Genomic DNA, 24,315 nt, shown 5'->3' with positions numbered 1-24,315 from the left:
TTAACGGGAACATGAAAGCAGTTTGGCTGGTTAAAAGACGCGTACAGTCCTTCGGACTCCACACAGTTTAACCAGTCCAACTGCGTTCATACCCCTGATAATGACATCATTTACGCAATTCATTCCTCATATAAGAGAGCTCTTTACATCAATGGAAACTAATAAGGACAACTTGTTGCTGGCATATTTATCTGTACTTGATTTAAAGATAGCTCTATTTCAAATGTGGAGCTCTTTAATTCAATTGTTAAGTTCATTCATTTGACTAAGTTTTAAACAATACCTTTATAAAATAAAATAGAAGAAACATTTAATTGAAAATAACTTTTTCATTTGATTTAATGCTCTTTTAAGCATTTGACAAATGCAAAGAGCTCTCCAAATAAGTTGAAGAGAGCTCTTATCAATGTAATTGGAGAGCTTTTGAGCACATGTATATTTGGCTTTAAATACTTTTCACCAATTGCAAATTCTCTCTCATCATTTTGTTGATCTCAAGAACATTACAAACATAAAATACATATAATGTGAGAATAATATTGCTAAAAGTGAAGAAGGCTGAAAAGAGCAATCTGCTTGTTTATAAAACTCAGTCGTGATGCTATGCCAAAATACTTTGTGACCAGGTTTGGTAAAGAAACTCAACTATTCAAAATATATAAAAATTTATTCTTAAGAAACGATACTTTTTACATTTAATAAAAACAAGACATACATGTTATGTATACATTGAGATTGGATACATCGACAAGGAAATAAAATTATTTCCCATCTACATACACTAAAAAAAATAATTTAATGGTAAAACATAAATCGCTTTTTAAATATTGACAATTTTCTTTTAAATATTGACAATTTTCAAAACAGGAACCTAGCAATTCGTTAATGAAGGAGATAATAATGCCTGTAAGTACCCAGACTATGCGACAAGTTTCCAATGATTATCCTAGTAACATTAACATTTTGATCTGTAATCACAAATATACAACTACAAGAATATATCAGGGTGCTACAAAACTGTCCCTGAGACTAAGAAATGCCAGTGCAACCATGTTAACTTCTGTAATGATGGTTGCAGTCGGCAAAGTAAGGTTCAGTTGCTGTGGTTGCAGTATTCTTCATTATGAATTGCTTACAGTAATCTTTATCATGGTTTGCTTGCAGTAATCTCTTGCAGAAATCTTTATCATGAAATGCTTGCAGAAACCTTTATCATCAAATGCTTGCTGAAGTCTTTATCATAACATGCTTGCAATAATCTTTAACATAAAATGCTTTTAGTAATCTTTATCATGAAATGCTTGCAGAAACCTTTATCATCAAATGCTTGCAGAAGTCTTTATCATAACATGCTTGCAATAATCTTTAACATAAAATGCTTTTAGTAATCTTTATCATGAAATGCTTTCAGTTATCTCTGTCAGGAAATACTTGCAGTAAATCTTTATCATGAAATGCTTTCAGTTATCTCTGTCAGGAAATACTTGCAATAATCTTTATCATGAAATGCTTTCAGTTATCTCTGTCAGGAAATACTTGCAGTAAATCTTTATCATGAAATTCTGCAGAAATCTTTATCATAACAAGCTTGCAAAAATCCTTATTATAAAATCCTTGTAGTAATGTTTATCATAAAATGCTTGCAGTAATCTTCATCATGAAATGCTTGCCGAAATCTTCGTCAGGACATACTGGTCTTCATCAATTGTTGTAGGCGGTTTAATCTCTCATCTATCTCAGAAATTTCAGCTGATCTGTCGAATAAGTCACTTTCATAACCTGAAATGATAAATTACATTTCTTTAATACTATGCCATGTTTTGGACCTTAGGATCAACTACTGGCATACAGCACATGCTCATTGGTGTTCTAGTAAATCTTTAAATATTATTTTTTGGCATCATAGTTACAGTTCATGTATTCATTATTCACATAGATGCATGATGTTAAATGATCTCAAACTGGAGCATGCTCGGAGCTTATAATGTGAGTTTTTGATGCCTGATGTCTTCATATGAATAGACGTAGATTATATACAGTGAAACTGCGTTCCCTCAAACAAGCGGTCGTTCGAGAACCGGCGTTCCCTCGAGGTCGGAGCTTGGTCCCGAACTTTTTTCCTTCTATTTTCATATAAAATATACCCACGCTGCATCGAAACCTAATTATGTCGAGCAGTCGAGCAATATCCTCGGTCCCAAGAACACAAATCATGCACAAAACCTTATGGCTCCCTCGAGGACATAATTTCACACTTTTTCCCGAACGCGTGTTCCAAAATAAACAAACAATTGCTAGTTGTTTAAATTTTCGCAAGTTGTAAAAATTGTAATGACAGTTGAAAGGCAATTTGATAAGGTGTGAAAAACCGTTTTTCACTCTTAACGCATGACCAATATTAGTTGATATGGGCATTTGAGACGATAATTAGGAGAAGTTAATGACGAGAAGTTAACGCTTTAGATGTGATCAGAAGGTTTTTTGAATTCACTGCCGATGCTGACCGTGATCTTCAGACGCTCTGTACGCTGTCACGTCACATTACGATTGAACAGTTTCGCGAAACCGACAAAATGCGCCAATCAACAATCCTTGATTTTGCGAAACTTAATTCTGACTAATGCCACAATATGTACTGTCTTTCAAATGATGTTTGTTTCGAGAATGTGCTTTTTTGTTAAAATAAACATTTCTATTTATTCATTTATTGTTTTTTCTTTTGCGTTTTACATTTAGTTTACGCCAACCTTTGAACATATTAGCGATTTCCACAACGGAATAACGTTATCGGTGTCATCGGTGTCTTAGAAGACAGTCTGTTTGACGACTTTGAACAAACTTAAAATACACTGAAAGATATTTCATATCAAACTGGAAAATTGAAAATCGGGTCGTTCGAAACATCGGTTCCCTCGAGGTTTTGGCTCGGTCCCTGGCGACCTCGAGCGATCGCAGTTTTACTGTATATATGAACAATACATTATAAAAAAACATATTAAATACACTTTTTTGGCCATTAAAGATTGCATAATTCCAAGTCTGCAAAAACATTCTTCTATAATGTTTTTTTTCGATTTATTATTTTACATATTTGTAAACAGTATGCAATTTCCTTTCAAATGAATACAAAAGTATATGGGGTCTCCAGGCATATAATGTTAACAGTTTTACTAATGGCTCAATGAAATAACAATCATATCTGTACGTACCGTTCCTGGCTGGAATGTTTTCCTTGTTCAGTACAGAACGGGTTCTCCCATACTCAGAATCAGGAGTGCTCGCCAATGTGATCACAGTTAAGGACAATACTACAACCTTTACCTTGCTCATAATGGTAATAAGAACAATTCTTTAAAATGCTATCTTCAGTTATTTTGTACTCATTGCTTTTAGCTTTGCCTGACGAAGCTAGTAGTTTATAGAATCAAACCATTTTTAGCTAGTCTTAGGAAACTAGAGTGTCCCAATCAGGAGCACCCATCATTTTTGTTGCAGCTTGACATTTGACCTCAAAATCAAATAGGGTCATCTTTTGACCATGACCAATGTGCATACAAAGTTTGAAGACTCTAAATAGCAAGTTTGAAGTGGTTCAAAAGTTATTGATCAGAAAAACAAATGTGATGACAATGATATGCATTGGGTTAAAATTTAAAACTTTTTGCAGAAAATATAAATACGATTTTAAAAAAGCTCCGGACCCACTCTGGATTCATCCATATTGATGTTAACATTATAACAGTGGTATCTACTGTGATCTGAATAAATTCCTTGTTCAGTGATATTTAATAGGGATGCAAACGAATATTCGAATATTCGATCAAACGTTTGGTTTTCGAATGTCAAAATTGGTATTTGAATATTCGAAAAAAAGAGTAATTATACTAATTCTCAATCTCAATGAAGAGAATATAAAACCTTTTGCCTACAACACTGTTGTTGTTTATAAAGTTTGTTTGTTTTGTTAGTACAACGACTGGCCCCTTATGCCAGAGGTATGAATGTGATGACAATACACTAAACACGTGTCATATGACATTTAGGGACATATTGTCAGGTATTGTACAAAGTCCCCCTACTTTCTGCAAATTTAGCTGTGCAACATAGCTCAAATTGCCGTGATACTATACATCTACGTTTCAAAGCACGAACATTGTATAGAAACACGGAAAATATTAAATATTATTTAATGATGGTTAAATTACATATAAATGTTCCTTAAAACAAGTGTCTTTTTTGTAGCTGCAGCAACCATAAATTCCTTGAAAATGATTAATTTACCAATTTCAAGGGCAAAAAAATTAATTTACCAATTTCAAGGGCAAAAAAACTGATATTTTCATCAGTTGATGCTTTATATTACAAAGAAATGTTTAAATTATCATCCACTGAATGTGCTGCAGTATTGCATAATTTTTTTATTAACTTAGTTCCTCTTTATAATATCAAATGTGATGGTGGCCATCTTGGATTTTGGCAGCCATCTTGGATGAAATGTTACTAACTTGTACACTTGTTACTAGTGATCATATGCACGTTTGCAACACCCATAACTCTTGATTAATAGTAAAGTTCCTGGTAGTTTGAAAACCTTTAAATATATCATAATTGTTCAAGATAATTACCTTGAACTTTGTTCACATAATACCAATAACAATGGGCACACTTGAAGCAAGGTTGTTAAGTTTAAATTTAAACAAGAGGTGTTTGTCAAACATTTATGCCCCCCCCCCCTTTAGCGCCACCTTGTCATGATTATTTGGACAATTGAATGAAAATGAATGGACCCAAATGACAGCTGATTTGTCATTGACATTGGATGTCTTTGCGGCAGTATTAAGATTATGACCATTCAAAGTGTGAGGATAGTAGGTACAGTTTTTAATCATGTTCAGATGATGACTGATATTTGCAGATTAAAATGAATCCTCTTAGCAGCAGGGAATAAGTAAATAATATTATTATGACAAAACTTTCATGATGAATATGAGTTATGACCATGACCTTTGACCTCAAAATCCATCGGAGTCATCAACTGGTCACCCAAAACCTAAATGTCACGCTTGAGGGCTATCGGTGAAGGCAAGTTTTCACACACAAGCTTTTCACGTTCAAGGTCACTGGGACCATGACCTGCTGACCCCCAAAATCAAAAGGGGTAATCTACAGGTCAGACTCAACCTCTAAGTCAAGTTGAGGGCCATGGGTGCCGGTATTGTCAAGTTATCACTTGAACAACATTTTCACATTCAAAGTCACTGTGACCTTTACCTTTGACAGATGTCTCCTGAAATCAAAAGGGGTCATCTACTGGTCAGGCCCAGGCTCCATGTCAAGTTTGATGACCATAGGTGTAGGCATTGTTGAGTTATCACTCGGACAAGCTTTAAACTCTTTTACAATTAAAGGTCACTGTGACCTTGACCAGATGACCCTATAATCAATAGGGGTCATCAACATTGTCAAGCCCAACCTTCATGTCAAGTTTGATGACCATATGTCCAGGAATTGTTGAGTTATCACTTGGACAAGCTTTGGTCTACCGACGGACCGATGGACAGTTGCAAAGCAATATATCCCTCTTTTTCGAAGGGGGGCATAAAAATGTCAAGATTACATAAAAACAAAAAACACAGATGTGCATTGGCTTGCTCAGCCGTGTTCTGTTGAGTTCATAACGCTAGTAGGTATATAATTATCTACTTTGATTTGAAACAACAACATTATGTTTTACAACTGTTTAGTGTCTTAATATATTTGTACATCTTTTCATTTTGCTCAAATTGCAAAGTTTGGTTACAATTCGATTGGTGAACACATTAATTATGTATCTCAAAGATACAATACTACTGAAAAATTAAGCTTCCATATCCTGGTCTAAACATACCAGATAACCAACATCCTAGTTCTCAACATCAACATCCTGAACATTACTATGAAATTGATGGAAGTAGATAGTGAGGCCAATTACATTTTATGATTAAAAGGAAACAATGGATTTAATAGGGAAAAGGATATATCTTACTGCTCTTTTTTGTCTTGCTCTCTGTTTTACTTGGCTGAAATAAAAAGGAAAACATATTTTAAGACCATTAAATCATAACCAATCAAATAACCAATCAATTGTCTCTCAATCGTAACCAATCAAATGTCTCTCAATCATAACCAACCAAATGTCTCTCAATCATAACCAACCAAATGTCTCTAAATCATAACCAATCAAATGTCTCTCAATCATTACCAATCAAACGTCTCTCAATCGTTACCAATCAAATGTCTCTAAATCAAAACCAACCAGATGTCTCTCAATCATTACCAATCAAACGTCTCTCAATCGTTACCAATCAAACGTCTTTCAATCATAACCAACCAGATGTCTCTCAATCATAACAAATCAAATGTCTCTCAATCGTAACCAACCAAATGTCTCTAAATCATAACCAACCAGATGTCTCTCAATCATAACCAACCAAATGTCTCTCAATCATAACCAACCAAATGTCTCTCAATCATAACCAACCAGATGTCTGTCAAATTATAACCAATCAAATGTCTTTCAATCATAACCAACCAAATGTCTCTAAATCATAACCAACCAGATGTCTCTCAATCGTAACCAATCAAATGTCTCTCAATCATAACCAACCAAATGTCTCTTGATCGTAACCAACCAAATGTCTCCCAATCATAACCAACCAGATGTCTCTCAATCATAACCAACCAAATGTCTCTCAATCATAACCAACCAGATGTCTCTCAATTGTTACCAATCAAATGTCTCTCAATCATAACCAATGAAATGTCTCTCAATCATAACCAACCAAATGTCTCACAAGCTTGACCAAACGAATGTCTCTCAATCATAACTTATCCAATGTTTTAAGGTTATCATTACATACAAAATTTTCAATATTTGACACAAGGCCTAAAAAATTGTGTGGTTTGGTTACATACTGTCAAAAAGAGGAAGGGTAGGTAGGTTTTTTTGATTTTTTATAGGGTTTTATGTAAAAAAATTATACTGTCTCACTATAGAGCTAGCTTTTATAGCGACGTGGTAGAGTGTCTGCCTGCAGAGCGAGAGGTCGTGGTTTCAAACCCTGACAGGTGCACATATCAATTTGTGCAGTCTGTTTTATTTTGCGCCCAACAAGGAACCCATGTTGCACAATAAAGTGCAAGGTCATTGCCAATTGACCCGAGTCTTGGAAATTAGAATGAAGGTGTTACCAGGTATACGATATGTATATAGCGGCACTTATGTTGTCTCGCTTTAGAGCTAGCTTTAATAGCGACACAGTAGTGTTCGTCTGCATTACCAGAGGTCATGAGTTCGAACCCGGACAGGTGGACATAGCAATTTGTGCAGCCTGTTTCATCAGTATAAAAGTTTTATAACTACATATCACACACACAATATTTATTTATTTTTTCATAAAAGTTAAAGAGTTCCTATCATTTAATGTCACAAAGTAAACACACTCAAATGCATATGTAAGGAAAATCATCATTTTAAAACTCCCTAGAAATATTTATTATTATCAGGGTTTTTAACAGCTGATAATTGTCAATGCAGATAAATAGCTGTGAATCTGTAAATAGGGGATTCATGCCAATAGCTGGGTAAAGGGGCTTAGACTCCTCATGAAGAATCTAAATATTCAACTCTCAATCCAGATTACTTAATTTGATGATTATATTTGATGTTTATTGGACATTATTACAGCTTTTCATAAAGATACTAAAAGAACTGTAAGTAGTTACAACATATACACAATATGAATTGAACATTGATCATCAGTGCTCCAGCCAGGATTTGAAAAGGGCAGGGTGCTAGGTTAAAAAGGGCACTTTCAATGAGCCTTGATCAGGCACTTACAAGGGCCAATGTTGAATTCTTATTGTGTATTTGTTGTAATTACTTTCAATCCTAATAGTTGGTTATGAATAATTACCTGTTTTCTTTAATTTAGTGTCAAAACTACTTATATTTAATATTTTCATACTTATTTCTGAAAATTGACTCTGTCAAACAAAAGGGCACAGCAGGGTGTAGTAAAGGGAAGAGGGTGCTTGAAAAGGGCAGCGGGGTGCCCCACCCTGCTATTTAGGCCTAGCTGGAGCACTGGATCATTGCAAGTGCCCCATTAAGGCTCATTCAATGAGCATTAAAAGTGCCCTTTTGACCTAGCACCCTGCCCTTTTCAAATCCTGACTTGTGCACTGATTATGGACTAGAATCAACTACAATCATAAATGGTATACATACCACATCAGGGCTGGACGCGTATCCCTTAGTGAGGCCTGGTCTGTCTGTCTGTCTGTGAGGCCGGGGCCGCCTCGGTCTGCTGTAGTTTCTGCAGAGACAATCCAATCATCACATGATAACATGCATGTAAATTGATGCACCAAAGGACAATATCATAGTTAGGTAGCAAGGATTTATGTCACATCACTTAAAAAAAGATGAACAAGTAACTCGAACTCTGAAGAGCTTTTTCAGCGACAAGCATGAATACAAATATAAAATTTGCTATATACATAGAACCATTTACCATTTTCGGGTCATAAACTGGTACTCATCATTGATAAAGCTCCAAATACGGACTTTACGACAGACTATGGTCCAGAGCCTGATTCTTAAACCACATGGCTTTTATCACCAAACCATCTTATTAAAATATCAATCTGCTTAACATTCCTTTTATTTCTAATCTATAAACAAGTCAACATGCATAAAAGTGAATCACTACCTAGCATTTCCCTTATTTCACAGCAGCTCATACAGGTATTCAAATGCCGAGTACTACTTGTTTACAAGCCTATCACTTCATGAATTTCAATTATACTAAATCCTGTCACATATTTATCTGGTGGGTGTTTTATACATTATTTTCGGCATATAAAACCAATTCTTAATGATGTAAAATATATGGGGTCATCAGGCATCCAAAATTCACATATATTTTGGTCAGATTCCTTATAAAGAAAAGATGATTGAAGAATTAGCTCAGATTGGCAATGTTTTCCAGTAAATCTATGAGTGTGAGAAGGTGTTATAAACCTGATACTGCCGGTGTAGGAGGAGTCCGACATTCCCCCATCAGTCAGTTCACCAGCACTCCCAACTGAAATATAACATATGACAATAAGAGACATAACAGTTAAAGGATGTCATTGTTTATCCGTGAAAGCAATAAAATTCTGCAATAATTAGCGATGTATTGACTGGGCCGTGACTGCTTGCCCTAATTATCGGATTAATTTTTGTTGTCGCACCAGCAGATGCGCTTGATTTATGACAGTGACAGAATCGATTATCATGCAGGCCGCATGGGCACCACTTATGTCATTTTAAGAAAATATTTTAGAAAAAAAATAATTCGCCAAATTTGAAAAGTTGTCACCACTTTTGCGATTTTGTCGCAAATAGCGACAATGGCGATTGCCAGCTGGAACCCTGATTGATCAATAACAATATTCCAGTGTGAAAACAAATTTTGCAAGTTGACATTTCTGAAAAGCCTAGATAACAACTTGCACCGGCAATGTGTCTTTTTATAAAATATGTTGTGTGTCTAATAGCATTTACATCAGACACTGTGACAAACATTTTTAAACATGCAGTAAAGTTGTGACCATCTGAGGATGCCAGGACCCGAGCTGAAAGCTTGAGTGAATGATCCAATGTTTCACATGACCCAAATTTCCATTTTAGTCTGTTATGAAATGCTTGAATGATCATAGTTTTACTGTATTTCTATTAAGAAATTCAAGATAGTCAGACAGAGTCATACAAGAGTCATTTACATACATGAAGAATTCCTTGATCGATTTCTGCTGTTAGCTGAAAATAAAATGTACAGAAAGTGACTTCCATGAAAAATGGAAATTTCACATTAAAGCTGCACTCTCACAGATATACCATTTTTACAACTGTTTTTATTTTTTTGTCTTGGAAAGAGCAGATTTTTGCATAAATATCTGCAAGCCAATGATATTAGATTGCTAACAAAAAATCAGATCATAGATTTTCATATTTCCGTTCGGAAATTAATTTTTTACGGCTTAAACCGTTAGTAATGGTTTAAGAAAAATGCATAAAAAATGATTTTTTGAACTTAAATATAGTAGAATTGTGTTCAAGTTATCTTCTGTTTAAGCATTTAAGGTTTTAAACTACATATTGAAAAGCAATAATTTTATTTTTTTATTTTTTATTATTTCATTTTTTTTTCAAACTGACTATAAAAACTGTAGGGTCGGCACCTATTACAAAGGTAGGTTCGGGTTGCCCGAACCAAATGTATTTTTTTCCTAAGCTGAAGCACTAATAAATATTGATAAAAATGAACCCAGGGTAGATACCTGAGAGACGGCTGTGCTGGTGCCTGGAGGCTGGGGTGGGACGAGAACTTAATGATGAGCCAGAAACATTTGCTCGTGGTTGTCGTTTCCTGAAATCAGAAGCATAGACCTACAGCATTCACTTGATATTGAGCTGCATTTACGGAAGAAGCCTTTAAGAGTTTATCTAACATCATTTATCAAAACTATGACCAAAGTAGCAGATTTTGAACATACATGTACATGTAGATGAAGCATTTCTTTGTTTACCAGTGTGATTTTCAACAGAACATTTTAAATGCATCTATCTGATTATGACTGTATGGCTTGAATTTTCGCACAGAATCTGACAACACAAAAAACAAAGACATGACTCGTATGTTTTGTTTTTCCAGTTAATCAAGGGGCATACCACACAATTGTTAAAGTCATAGTTACAGGCCTTGCTGTACCTGTGAGTATTGACCCTAGATATCTTTGGTAAGTCATAACTTTGTGAGACAATTTTCAAAATACATTCACTGAGTGTTATAAACTTTTTGTGAATGGAGCCGTGCCTGCTGTGATGATGTATTAGCTTAACCAGTTGAAACTTCTTGACATTTAATTGCAGTTCATGGTTGTAGTTTCAGTGGTTTAGGAGACGAAGTATTCAGCAAATGTTGACAAATTGCTGGTCACAAAAGCTTCCCATAAGGAGAAACAACTGTACAATAACACACATAAACCTCTTTTCAAAGGCAAATTCCATAATATTTCAGGAAAAGCAATATTTACTTTTTCAATGAGGCTTCTTTCTTTTTTCTCTCACGTTCACGGACATACGCTGACGGGTCAAACCTTGACTTGCCTCCACCTGATGACAAACACATGAAGCTACTTTTGAAAGAAATAATGACACAAGATGGTACCTTAAAGAACTTAAATTGATGGGTTGGGACAACAAGATCATGAATTTGAGCAAATTTCAGAAAAATACATCAATTAATTCAACAAATCTAAGCTGATCTGAATAACCTGTCTCTAATAATAGGGGTCTTTCAAATGCTGATGTAAAATGTTAATGCAGAGTGATTTATCATGTGTACCTGCTGGTGATGGTGTACGACTGCGGTAGCTGTTCTTAAAGCTGTTAGAACGCTCACTCAGGCGACTCCTGTTGGCAGACGATGGACGTTCCACTGACCGGTCCCTGACTGATAGTCTATCTGACCATGAGCGATCCCGGGACAGTGACCGCTCTCTCTCCCGGGAGCCTGACCGGTCACGACTAGAGTAGCGGTCAAATGAGTTTGTTCTCTCACGACTGTAGGAGCGGGACGGTCTCGCATGCACCTTGTCCCTGAAAAGTATTTAAGAATTGATCATATTTTTTCATGTGTTCATGCTGTATGAATGCAGAAAGGCTTGTGGGAAATTTCCATCAGGCGCTTAATTAATAGTTTGATCTTCTGCTGCTGAGTATTAATGTTTGAAGAAAGGTTATAAAGAAATGGTTTGTAATGTATAGAAGAATAGCTAATAACTGTATTGCTGTATATCAATGGTTAAATGATGTTAAGCTAAACCAATCAGAGCGCAGAATTGAAATTAACAATGACATCATAACTCCATGTTGCTATATTAAAGACAGGGCAAATGTAAATATAAAGGGTTTCCATTTGGAACGAGCAATACAAGTACATCATTTAGCCTAATCTTACTTTGATCACTATAAACTTGTAAGCTTTTATTTTCTAATACATCAACAAGTTAGTGTAATAAGAAGCCTGGTAATTTGGCAGCCATAATAAAGCCTTCATCTCAAATTCACCCACAAATTGAACTACAGAAATCAATTTTTACCCACCGCTTAAAGAGAGCAAGCTCATTTGTCAAATTCTTCACCCTGATCTTCAGGTTCCGCTCAGACGCCCGCAGCTCCTCTACCTGGAACATGATGTAAAAACATCAACTATCAACCAAATCTTTCAAGTATAATTTCACATGTTCAAAAAGTACCTTTTTTAGTGTTATGGCCGAAGTAAAAGTTTGATATTTTTTGTCGAAAAAGGGCATAATTCAACAATGATTGAATGCATTATATGTTTTATGTGTGTGTACTGAACTGGCAACACTAGATTTCATTTCAAAAACTGGAACACTTTATGCATAATGGTCAAGGTTAAAGCTTTTCAAAATATTACATTCAACAACTGTTTAAAACACAAATTCATGCATTTTTATTATATTCTTGATTATTAGAGGTAAGCGTAGTTTTTAAAGGATATTAGTTTTTATTGATTCTGATTTTAGCAGTATAAGCTCCTAAGAAGGAACTGTCAAATGTTGCACATTGTACAATATACACAAGGGTTTTCCTAGGATGTTTCAGCTGGGGTTCAGACTCCTAAGACCCTCAGTTATAACTTAATTAAATCAGGGGTCTCTGGTAATTACATGGCATCCCCATCTATGCAATTAGCTTGTGAGTTCCAGGGATCCACAGCAATTCAAAATCAAGAGTCCTTAGCTTAAAAAATTGAGTCAGAGACTCAAGTTTTCTGCATCAGGGAAATCACTATGTACAAAACATTTGCCCGGCAAGAGTATCCCACCTCCTCTAGTAAGTCCCTGTACTGCTGCCCATGGCGGGTGGCGTGTCGCTGGTGCTTGGTCTTCTCCTTCATAAGCTCTTCCTCCAACTGTCGCACCATAACCTTCAGCATCTTTAGCTCCTGTAAAGGTAATGAACTTATAAATATAAATATATAAATGTGCTGTCCAACCCAAAGGTGGAGGGCACACCTAGAGGGTTTAGACAAACTGTATTACTTTGTTGTCTAGGTTCCACTCCAGCACCAGAGAAATTTGTCAAAATCCCTAAGGAAAAAAATCTGACAGGTTAAGGCTACTTCCTGGGTGGTGGTTCTATCAGGTCTGTCGAAATCATGCATTTCAGAAATCACTTGCTGTCTAAATCCCTTATATATATCCAGCAGCCCAGTGGGGCCAAACACTGATACAATCAAAACTCGCTATGTCGACGTCAGATATTTCCAGTTTCTTGTTGTGTCGACTTTTTCCCCTGACTTTATTCCTTCTTATTCCAGATAAAATAAATCTGCTTGTGTCAAGTTTTCTATCTCAATTTTTTCGCTATGTCAAGCTGCTATTTCAGTCCCTGTGGTCCAATTATACACATTTTCTTTGTTCCTTATGTCAAACTGTAGACTGAGTTGTATGTGAGAAAATATTCATGACGGTTTGCGGCATGTCACCTAATTACCGTGCATGTCAAAATAACAAACTGTCATAATCGGTAAGTGTGAATAATTAAAGTTGTTTGTTTCTGTTTTCGATTAAAGAGACATTTATTGCTCAAGCTTGTGTTTATTGGTCTTGTATAAAACATGAAGATTTTATTGATTTGACTTCCATAAAAAATGGACACAGAAAGAATAACTTCAAGTGTATGTGCTTGTGGTTTTATATCTGTTTTGTGAAATCCATATATGTGAATTAAATAAATTTGACACAAATAATTCATTTTAGTTTTCAATAATATGTTTGCTGTTTTCATAATGGTAAAATGTATCAAGACTGTTTATTTGCCGATGTAAATGACCGACATAAATCAAGCTCAAATGTGTTGGAATTGGTGATATTTTTTGTAATTTGGATGTGTCGAATGTTCGTTATCTCGACTTTTTTTCTAGGTGTGGACAAAGTCGACATAATGAGTTTCTACTGTATGTGCAAAGAGTCAAACGAGAATACTTCAACATGATGCAGACTATTAAAGAGACTTGTATAGGCTCTCAAAAGTAGCTTACAAAATATATCAGGGTTGGTACCATATGTACATCAAGTATGCAAAAAAGCTGTCAAAATACCAAACATTTTATAAACAAGCTGAAACTTTCAAAACTGTTTTCACATTCTTAATAAAAAAAAATTAATGAGGGAGTTCTTGTCTTGTGAAATTTGGTCTTGCATAGTTGTAACCTGAACCTTGACCCAAAGGGAATTCCATTTTTTTCTGCATGAAAGCAACCAAGAAACCAAGTTTCATTACAATCAAATGTAAAATGTAAAAAGCAGATGTCACATTTGATCAACTGCCTAACACAATCAAGAAGTGTGCATAAAAGCAGATATTCCTGCTTACAATACTTTGATTTCTAACCAATCTTGTTAACAGCTTTAATCTTACCTTGACGGCGTTTCCCTGACTTGTGTTTTTCACTTCACGGCGATACTGCAAGAACTCTGACTCAATGTCTTCTTTCTCTTTACTGAGAGCATCTAGTCTGAAACATTTACAGACATGAACATGGAATCAAGGCTTTGTCATTTTCCATATGGTACTAAGTTATCATTTGACTGATCACATAATGAAAATGGTCTGAGTCAATTTCAAAAGAAGCCGTGAATCGGACCTGTCACCTGTCAGGAGCACCCAACTCTTTTCTCATAAAGGGTCACCCTGACCTTGATCATTGACCCAATAACCAATAGGGGTCATCTACGAAGCATTACCAATGTGCTTTTTAAGTTTGAAGGCTCTACACGTCCTTCAAAAGTTATTTACTGGGAATGAAATTGTGACCTCACCAGCAAATTTGTTGAACAAAGTAATCCTGTTGAGTCTACAATGTTTCAGAAGTGACACAAAAACCACGACATTTCATCCAAGAGCAATTTTGAAGGAAGGACTTTCATACAGTTGATGAGTTAAGGCAGAAAAATAAAACCTTTTTTAATAGAGAAAAACCTACTCTTTTCTCAGCTTTTCAACATCTTTCGACTTTGACTCCAACGGACCCTGAAAAGATCAGATCTCTATTACACACTTTTTTTTTATTTTTCTTGCATATATAATTTATTTACCATTAACAATCATTGGTGCAAAATTATAGATTTTTGCTTGCCTAATAAAAATAATATAAGCTAGTCCTATCGTAAACTGCAGAAGTGAAACCATACCTTGTGTTTCAAAAACTGATGCTTGCCAAGCATATACCTAACCGAGGTATTTAAAAAATTACAACCTTACCTTAGAAGTGCAATACCATTAACAATGGATTAACTGTGAATAGAACTTAACTCAATCACACCTACTGAAGATAGTACATAAATACAAGCCCTTTACATTTAGGTGGGAATGTGTGGGACCTCCCCCTTCATGTTTCAAAGGAGCAGTCCAAAAATAGCTGGGTGGACTGACACCTATTGCAGGCCTTTTTTACTTGGCTTAGCCACTACCTGGTAAATGTGTTTAATAGGAAGATTCTCCTGTGTTTTTCTACCATTTTACAATAAGTAAGTCTAATCTGAAAATGCCTTCCTTGGATTAGCGATAAGGTTAAATGTAATCGCCCATAGTAAAATCTGCAGATTGGGACAGAGCCAAAGTGTACATGTGTATGTGGCCGGTCTAGTCTACCTGTTGTCTGAGGGTCTTCACCTCGGAGCGGAGAGCCCGGACCTGCTCCTGGAGCTGTCGGGGGTCTGGTTTCCCAACGTATGGCAATGGCAGTGGGTAGTGAATCCTGCACATAAATAATTAAACTTTTACTATCAAAAAGCATGTATATATTTAATCAAAGCCAAAGTTACTTATTGATAAAATAGTATTACAAGAAAATTGAGATTTCAACTCCACAATGTAAATATCTTTTTCAATAAAATAATCAGGGCTACCACTAAGATTTAGAAATTGGAAGTATTAACTTCCTACCAATCAGTTTAGCCCAAAAGCATGGAAATTCAAGTCTCTTGAACTCTAAAGATGTCTCCATTATTGTACAACTATTGTGATTAGATATGAAATAACTTGCTACCACATGTAAAACTTGCCATCTCGAATAAAGTCTATTCATACAATTCAATTCAAGTCAAGTATGGTCTTAAATGTAATCTGTACTGTGTAAAGTTTCTGTACTTCCAAGCAATATACTTCAAATCTTCCTTTAACAAAATACTACCATTATCAATCCAGTATTGTTAAAATCACTACATGTATATTACTTGCTTCCAAGTAATATTCCTTTCTAAGCAATTTAAATGAGGGCAAGGAATTTACAGCATCATAACCCAATGCTCTTTGTTTTTCAGTTTTAAAGGGGCATAACTCAACAATTACTAAAGCAAGAGTTATGAGTCTTGCTACATACATGTGCATAAAATTATGGTCCCTGGCAACATGTGTACCAAGTTTCATTTAAATTTCTTGAATGTTTTATGGGCACGGTTAAAAAATTACATGCCAAATACAATGATATAAAGGCTATGAAAATACATCTAATGTTTTCATGTGCCCAATATCAATATTTCAATGTGATATTTATTGTCCTGCCTGTCAAACTCCACAGTGTAGGTAAGGATGAGGTATCGTTTGGAGTTGAGCGCCACCGTTCTCTGAGCTGGACCTGATTGCTTAGCAGCACTGCCAGATTTCCGCTGCCGTAATGACTCAAGGTCTGCATATGTCAACAGATCCAGTGAAACACTTTCGCTAGCCTGAAACATATATGAATGTTACAAAACTATCAACATTTATACTTATTGTAGTTATTAATGAATAATCTGCTTTTAACATTATGTATAGCATAATACTCTGGCTTTTCAATCTTGAATAAAAAATAAGAACAAAAAAGTCAAAGTTTGTAATAAAATTATGACATACATTGTCTAAGATGGACATTTACTTGCCTGTATGATACCTGATTCCAACATGCTCACAAAGATGTTAAACTGTTTAAAATTTCCAGTTTTGTGAGTGAGATCCTCAACATCTGTACAAAAAAGAAGGCATAATTAGTTATCAAAAACCAATGTCAATAATTGTAAAAAATTTACTCTAAAATATCTAAATATTCACTCGAATATCTCAAAGATTACATTTGATTTTTTCAAGTAGAAACAATATTGTATCATTCAAATTGGTTAAAATATAACATTAAAAATGAATTGATGTGGACATTGATGTTATGTGTAGTAATTACAATTGTATGATTGGAATTCATATGGATATAATTGTGAATTGCGGATTTATATGTTTTTGATTAATTGTTAAAAAATGATTGAGGTGTATTCATTTTATGGCACAACAAGTGAGCAATACATTTGACTATCAATTGGTGTTGTTTATTCTGTTTCCTTTTTTTGAGTAAGTTATCGTGCTTATGTTACTTAGAAAAGCTGAGAATAATTGCAGATTTATGGGAAAATAATTGATTTTTAACAACACTCAATCATCATTTTATATCTATGTTTAACTCATTTAGTGTATATTAAAAGCCTAGTTTAAGTGCCCCCCCCCAAAAAACAACAACAACAACAACAAAACAACAACAAAACTGAGTATACTACACAACCTCTGTTTATTGATCTTAATCTACTTGCCTTGATCCCTCTTATCAGATCTCCGATCAGAGTATCCTGCTTTGCACTTTTTGAAGTTTTATTATAGAAATGGACCTAAATGGCCCTGAGCCAATAAACGAATACAGAGGAAATTGGCGCCTACTGTGACACCAGTGCAATTAGCAGGAGTTCCATGCACAGCAGGGGATTATCATGCCAAACATTCCTTAAACTAGGCCTCTAAGATAACAAGCTTTAACAGACTTGATGGAAGCATATTTAGCGAAGGAGAGTCCTTAAATCTTTGGACAAAATTTAAGTAAACATTGTAAAAATCTCACATGCTGCATCAAAGTCTGCTCTCCACTGGTCTGCCGTTAGTTTGTCCTCGACCTCCACCGTCAGAGTATTTTCATTCTTCACTAGCATAGTAACTATGTACTCAATGCCCCGAAAAATGTAGGCTGCTGACACTGTCTGGTCTTCCATTGTGTTAACAATTTTTTTAACAAAATGTAAATCTGGGATAAGTTCAGACAAGCATAAAAGTGTAAGTGTTATTTATTTTTTATGTTGTTTTATACCATTTTATATAACTTTTTACAATCATCGTCTGTATAACGGGAAAACATTTTGTGTTTGTTTGATTATTTCATTATTACTATCTTGAACATTCTTTGAAAACTCTGCACAACTGTCAACTTTCAATTCCAAATTTTAGACCGGAAATGAAACTAAGAAAGCTACGCATGCGTATACTTCATGTCGGGGAGAGTAAATTACAAAAACAATTTTACTAGAAAAATTCATAACTATACTAAATGAGAAAGAACTTACATGACAATTATTTATAAATTTTATATTTCTTTCATTTTTTTATATTATAAATCGATTTCAATTGGAAATTACATTCGTTTTAAAACTGATCCTGATATTGTACTTACTCAAAGAAAATGCTTGGAACGACATTTGGGTCGTTGAGATTTATCAACAGTTTTCATAAACTTTCTTTTCAGATTTGCAGAAATAGGAAACAGTTAAATGACAACATAGTTAGAAGTATAAAAACATCGTCTTCCTTGCATCTTCGTGAAGGTATTAACTTTAATGTATGGTATTCGCTTTCGTACCCTTTAAAGTCGAACTGAAAAGTAAACATGGGAGTAGCCACAATAATGCGCGTTTAGGGAACTTTTTTAACATTGGAATAATCATTTTGTTCCCTAAACGCCACAGGTTGACTAATCTATACCAATGTAAAATATATGCTTCAACTGTAACTCCACAATACTTGACTATTCACTGTTAAATAAAAACACAAAAGTTACACATTAATTAGTATAATGCACCAGTCATTTGTAACCACGCCCCCCCCCTCGGTCCGGGAAATAGCGGGGACAATCTGCTGGTAAAACCCCCGCCAAATGCCCCCGCACCCAAGGGACCCTAGATAAGGCCAATTTCCCGCTAAGTTTGGTGTGAAGACAAAACCACCGCAGTCACCCAGCACTGTGGGGCCGCCTGAAAAGTAAAAACACGGCCCATTTCCACGGCAATCCCTGGTATACCCCCGACCTGGGGGGGGGGGCGTGGTTACAATTGACTGGTGCATAACCAAAACCTTTCTCTTATTTTGCTTCAGTATTAAATGAAACACAAATAATCAGTCTAATGCAGATCGACTTCTGTCAATAAGGCATGGCCATTTTGAACCTATCTATCAGGTGCCCGTTATCATTCCGCTCAATATACTTAGCACTGGGATCTCTTATTCTTGGCTAGGAAAATAACAAGTGGGTTATGGACCATAGAGTCACCAAACCAAAAATCATCAAAGACTCTGAAGTGGCTGTTTATATGGACATGGGAGAAAATGTGAACCCGGTGTGAAGCTCAAACTCAAGACTGCTGTAACACTATCTAGGGCCTCTTATCTGATTAGGTGGCTGGTTCATACATGGGCACCTGCAAGGCTGCAGTTCACAGTTTTATAACAATCAGAACACTTCCGCCATGGCAGAGTTGTTACGATTGTATTTGCGAGGTCTATCTCGAAAGCTTGTTGGAGGTGGCTGAGTTATTACGATTGGGTTGAGTTGTTCCGCTTGGCATAATTGTCGTCTGTGTCAGTCAAATTTCATTTTACTAGAAGGTTAATCATGTGTTTTAATGCATTTATGTTGTTTTGTGCAAGATAGCTTTGCACTTTTAATAATCATACATTGTGAAATTTCAGAAAAGGTCTCGGTCATTCAGACCGACAGCGTCTGATATTCTGTTGGTCCAAAAGAAAATTGCCGGTCCAAAAAATCAACACAGTCACTACATCGCATTTGTTTGCTCTCGTGAGCATAGACCAGCCACTCTCTGTTTATTTTCCATTTGTCATTAAAACAACGATCAGGGCGATTCTTTTCGTAATCTTGTTTTTTCTTTTTGCTTTCATCTGCTTCGTTCTTTCTTTTTTGCCAGGATTTGCCCTGGAATGAAATTTTAAGGTACATGTAGCCATTTTTTGACACTCGCACGTAATCGTAATGAGAATTCTGATTGGTCGATTTGTTGGTAATTTGTATTTTTCGGACTGTACCGGTACCGGTTTCGTAATCATATAACATGTTCCAAAGTATAAGAACATTTGGAACTATCATTTAAAAATTCCAATGTTCATGACAAGAGTTAATGATTTTAGCGTTTCAAATCATCGCACGATATATACACAGTAGTAAACATTATGATGCATGGTGTTTGACTGAGTGCGGTGCACATTTTGACATCTACACTACCCGAAATCCATTGGATTTGTAAACAAATGGTTATTTGACAATATCATTGATAAAAAACGCAAATTTATGTTAAACAAAATAAATTATTCTTACTTTTAAGCAGTTGTGGATAATTGATAAAGATTAAATCTTCATTATTTTTTTACATCTGGCCGTGACAGACCAACCCCATCACAAATTTAGTCGGACCGGGTCAAAATTTACCGGTCAGGACTGTCGGACCGACAGTTTTCGCGATGTCTGAATGATATGAATACAAAACTTTATTATCCATTTCAAACATAAAATACTTCACTAAATACAATTTCAAAACCCCCTGGATTTTGCACAAGCCCGTTGAGACATTAGACTTGGAAGAATCCCGTATAACACGTCTATTATTTTAGACATGTGTCTGTCCCTCTTAAAAAATTACTAACAAATAAAACCATAGCTCTTTAAATGTACATCATCTACAGACTCACATACTGATACAGTAAGTTTTTCAAATTAAACACTTTCCATGTGGCCAAGGCACATGCTGACTCATTTGGATATATGCTCGAATCTAGAATCATGAATTTGTCTATTATTTGTAACATTTGTTTCCTTTTATTCCTGACACCACTTAAGTCTAGCTGAGAGGGAAGCTGCAATAAATTGATAAATTTGAAACATAAATGGTTACTATGCTTTGTGACACATATTTATATTTTTGTAATTAGAACATAATTTTTTTTGATAATAATTATTCTTGAGTACATAATTTAAACACTGTACGGTATGGTTGTAATTTTTTTTGATAATAATTATTCTTGAGTACATAATTTAAACACTGTACGGTATGGTTGTAATTTTTTTTGATAATAATTATTCTTGAGTACATAATTTAAACACTGTACGGTATGGTTGTAATTTTTTTTGATAATAATTATTCTTGAGTACATAATTTAAACACTGTACGGTATGGTTGTATGGCCATGGTTTTAGTAATAGTTTAAGCAATTAGGTATGGGCCACTACGACTGGTTCTGCCCAAGAATTTGGCTAAATTAATTTATTAAATATGATTGATATGATATTTTCATTATTATAAAAATTATGTTGTCTTTTTTCCAGTGGTGGAAACAACAAATGGTAATGTTACAGTGGTAAGTCTATACCTTTTTTTTTATCTGAACCATAAATACTCAGAACATTTGAATATCAGAAAAGTGTAAGATGAAACATGCAAACTGCTATAGGCCTAGAATTTAGAGAGCATTATTGATTATTTTTAGATTTTCTGTTTTACAAATAACAATGTCGGGGTATTGTGATTGCCTTGGTGTCTGCATTGGTATAGTTGTAGTGCAATAACTTGAACATGGCCATTACTCAATGATGTTGATATGAAACTTGAAACACAGTGACAGTAACGCATGTTTCCTATTGACATTTCACACAGTCATGTAAAGCAGGACCTGTCATTTATTTTTAAAACCATTTAATCATAACATCATCTCACTCATTCATGTGTATAAAGAAACTAAAAATTATACATATAGCTTAGGAGATTTTAATGAAATAAAAACAATATGTTTCCAGTTTTTATCTGATGTTGACAACCAATGGTATGCACATAGGGATTATTCTGGTAGGGATTTGTGTCGCCCTTTCATTTCCGATCAGTTACTTTCTAACATCTTGGTGTGATGTGCATAGCAAGTTGGAAGACTCTACTATTGATTTTGGACTCAGTTGGTCAAGGATTAACGTCATTAGTAATTATTAGTAATTACTAGAAAAATAATGGGCGCTGTTTCTGTGTAGAGTCATCAAACATGGTGCGAACATTGGCCATGGTCAATAGATGACCGCTATTGATTTGTGGTCAATAGGTCAAAGGTCAGGATGATGTTGAACTTACTAGAAAACTTATGGGGGTTCCTGATGGTTGGTGACACATCTGATTCGTGGATTATAGTATATTATTTAGCTGGCTCAATTTCCATGTTTCAGATTGAAGGTAGGAAGTTTGATTCTGACAGAAAAGACCAACTGTTAAAAGTACAGGGCGCAGGGGAGAAATGTGTGCTGTGTCGCCTTAACCTGGACATCAAATACACGGTAAGAGGTCTTATATTGAACACTTTATAATTAAGTCTGAGGCGAATCAGTTTGTAACTGCTTGTTCACTGAGAGACAATGCAATACCGGTAGGTGTGTATAAATATTTGGAGAATACTGCATAATCAGTACCTAATATTAATATTATGTACTATTACAGTGGTCGAATTTAGAACAAGCCTTCAAGCCCTGCTCTGGTAAAATGCTTTCAGGGCCTGCTCAATTTCTGCATTTCATATAGCAGGGCTTGATAGGAATGTTGTTGCAAAGCACTTGTGTTGGAATTTAGGCTTGTTCACCCAATGTCTATCAATTACTGCTACTAGGGTTTGAGCTTAAGGTTTAAACCTTATATTACTTCATTTAAACACACTTTCTATAATACAAATTTCAAAAAAATTCTGACTAATTCATAATGTTCAATTTTTTCATTAAGCTTGACAGTGTGCCATTTTCTCCTTTAGCACCCTGTCCCTCTAAAGCAGCACCCTGTCCTTTATAAAACCTTGCTTAAACCCCAGCCAGTACGAGCTCTTCAGTGTTCTGTCTGCTTTTTTCAGAATTTTCACTTGCATTATAGTGACACATAGATCATCAAATAATTGTACTTGATGAGTTATCAGTATACAAGTTGATTCTGGTGTTATGATTACAGGATGTGTTAATTCTGAGCCAGTTCCTGCGCGAGGATGGGGACGTGGTGTCGCGCCAGTTGTCTGGTCTCTGCTACCACCAGCAATCCCGCATCAAGAAGCTCGTCCATCAGGCTCACTCAGCAGGTACACAGTTCAATGATCAGTAGCAGTATTAGACACTAACTGTGTCCCTCAGACATCCCAATTATACAATATGAACATCAAGTTTCCTCTATTCAAAACATTAGGCAAATGTAAAATTTACTTATATGTACACACTCAATGACTTGATAAATGATAATGGACTGAAAATAAGCTAGTTATAGTTTAAGCCATACATAATAGTTTTATGTCTTTTTAATGGCTAGGTCATTACAAACTCAGACATTCTCTATGCATTTGTATGTGTTCTGCATCTTTATAGCCTTCCAGATCAAATCATTTACTGAAGGGGTATGGCCCTTGAGCCTTTAAAATAAGACAATCTCTTTATGGGACATCATATTTTTAAATTAACTGTATCAAGTTCAATTGTGAAACAAATTTCCCAAGAAACATCAGTCCTACCTATAATTGTTTCACCTTTTTGTGTGTAATAAAGAAGGCGATCCAAGCAGTTGATGCAATTCTAGTTTAAAATATATTGGGCATATTATAAAATACATAAAATACATTACATCAGCAATTCTGCATGATTGCATACATGTTACAGGTCTAATGCAGAACTTGAGACCGCACGTTTTCCCTGATGAGTACAGCCAAATGTCGGATTACAAGTGGAAGAAGTACAATGTCTACTATAACGAGGCTATAGAGGACGGCACTGTGAAATGAATTGCTTGGTTCTTGTTACACTGCTGCCCTTGGCTTGTTGTACACACAGGAAATAAATTGACGAATGAAATTGGCTTTATTGTTTTCATTACTCTTTTGAAAATAGGGTATATATAGGTTTGCAAAGGTCAGTCAGCAGACCATGTTTTAACTAAAAAATGGTTTGACTTAGGCCATAGAACATCATATTGCTCTTGACCAGTTGAGGACCCTGATTGTTTTTGTGGTCAGTAAGTCACACTAAACAGTCTTATGAAATTGGTGAAAACAGTTTG

At 35.3% G+C, this 24,315-nt stretch overlaps 2 protein-coding genes across 2 annotated transcripts; one reads left to right on the top strand and one right to left on the bottom strand.

The window, feature by feature from the left end:
- Nucleotides 1–652: 652 nt before the first annotated feature.
- On the bottom strand, nt 653–18,430 carry LOC128209268 (centrosomal protein CCDC61-like). Its single transcript, XM_052913227.1, has 17 exons — nt 18,039–18,430; nt 17,044–17,126; nt 16,688–16,851; nt 15,776–15,881; nt 15,108–15,154; nt 14,543–14,639; nt 12,945–13,064; nt 12,197–12,276; nt 11,436–11,689; nt 11,125–11,203; nt 10,369–10,457; nt 9,815–9,847; nt 9,065–9,128; nt 8,270–8,357; nt 6,019–6,059; nt 3,210–3,286; nt 653–1,779 (listed from the first exon to the last, which is right to left on the bottom strand). Exons 1-17 carry the CDS (start codon nt 18,184–18,186, stop codon nt 1,682–1,684), a joined length of 1,668 nt encoding a protein of 555 aa, XP_052769187.1. The 5' UTR covers nt 18,187–18,430; the 3' UTR covers nt 653–1,681.
- A 201-nt stretch (nt 18,431–18,631) lies between these two features.
- LOC128209182 (39S ribosomal protein S18a, mitochondrial-like) lies at nt 18,632–24,114 on the top strand. Its single transcript, XM_052913104.1, has 5 exons — nt 18,632–18,792; nt 21,582–21,613; nt 22,464–22,571; nt 23,227–23,350; nt 23,919–24,114. The coding sequence occupies exons 1-5, from the start codon at nt 18,651–18,653 to the stop codon at nt 24,038–24,040; spliced, it is 528 nt and encodes a 175-aa protein (XP_052769064.1). The 5' UTR covers nt 18,632–18,650; the 3' UTR covers nt 24,041–24,114.
- The last annotated feature ends 201 nt before the right edge of the window (nt 24,115–24,315 follow it).

This window comes from Mya arenaria, chromosome 11 (genome assembly GCF_026914265.1).
Source record: "Mya arenaria isolate MELC-2E11 chromosome 11, ASM2691426v1".
NCBI classification, from domain to species: Eukaryota; Metazoa; Mollusca; class Bivalvia; order Myida; family Myidae; genus Mya; species Mya arenaria.
Note: the sequence above shows the minus strand (reverse complement) of the source record. Positions and strands in the feature narration are given on the sequence as shown.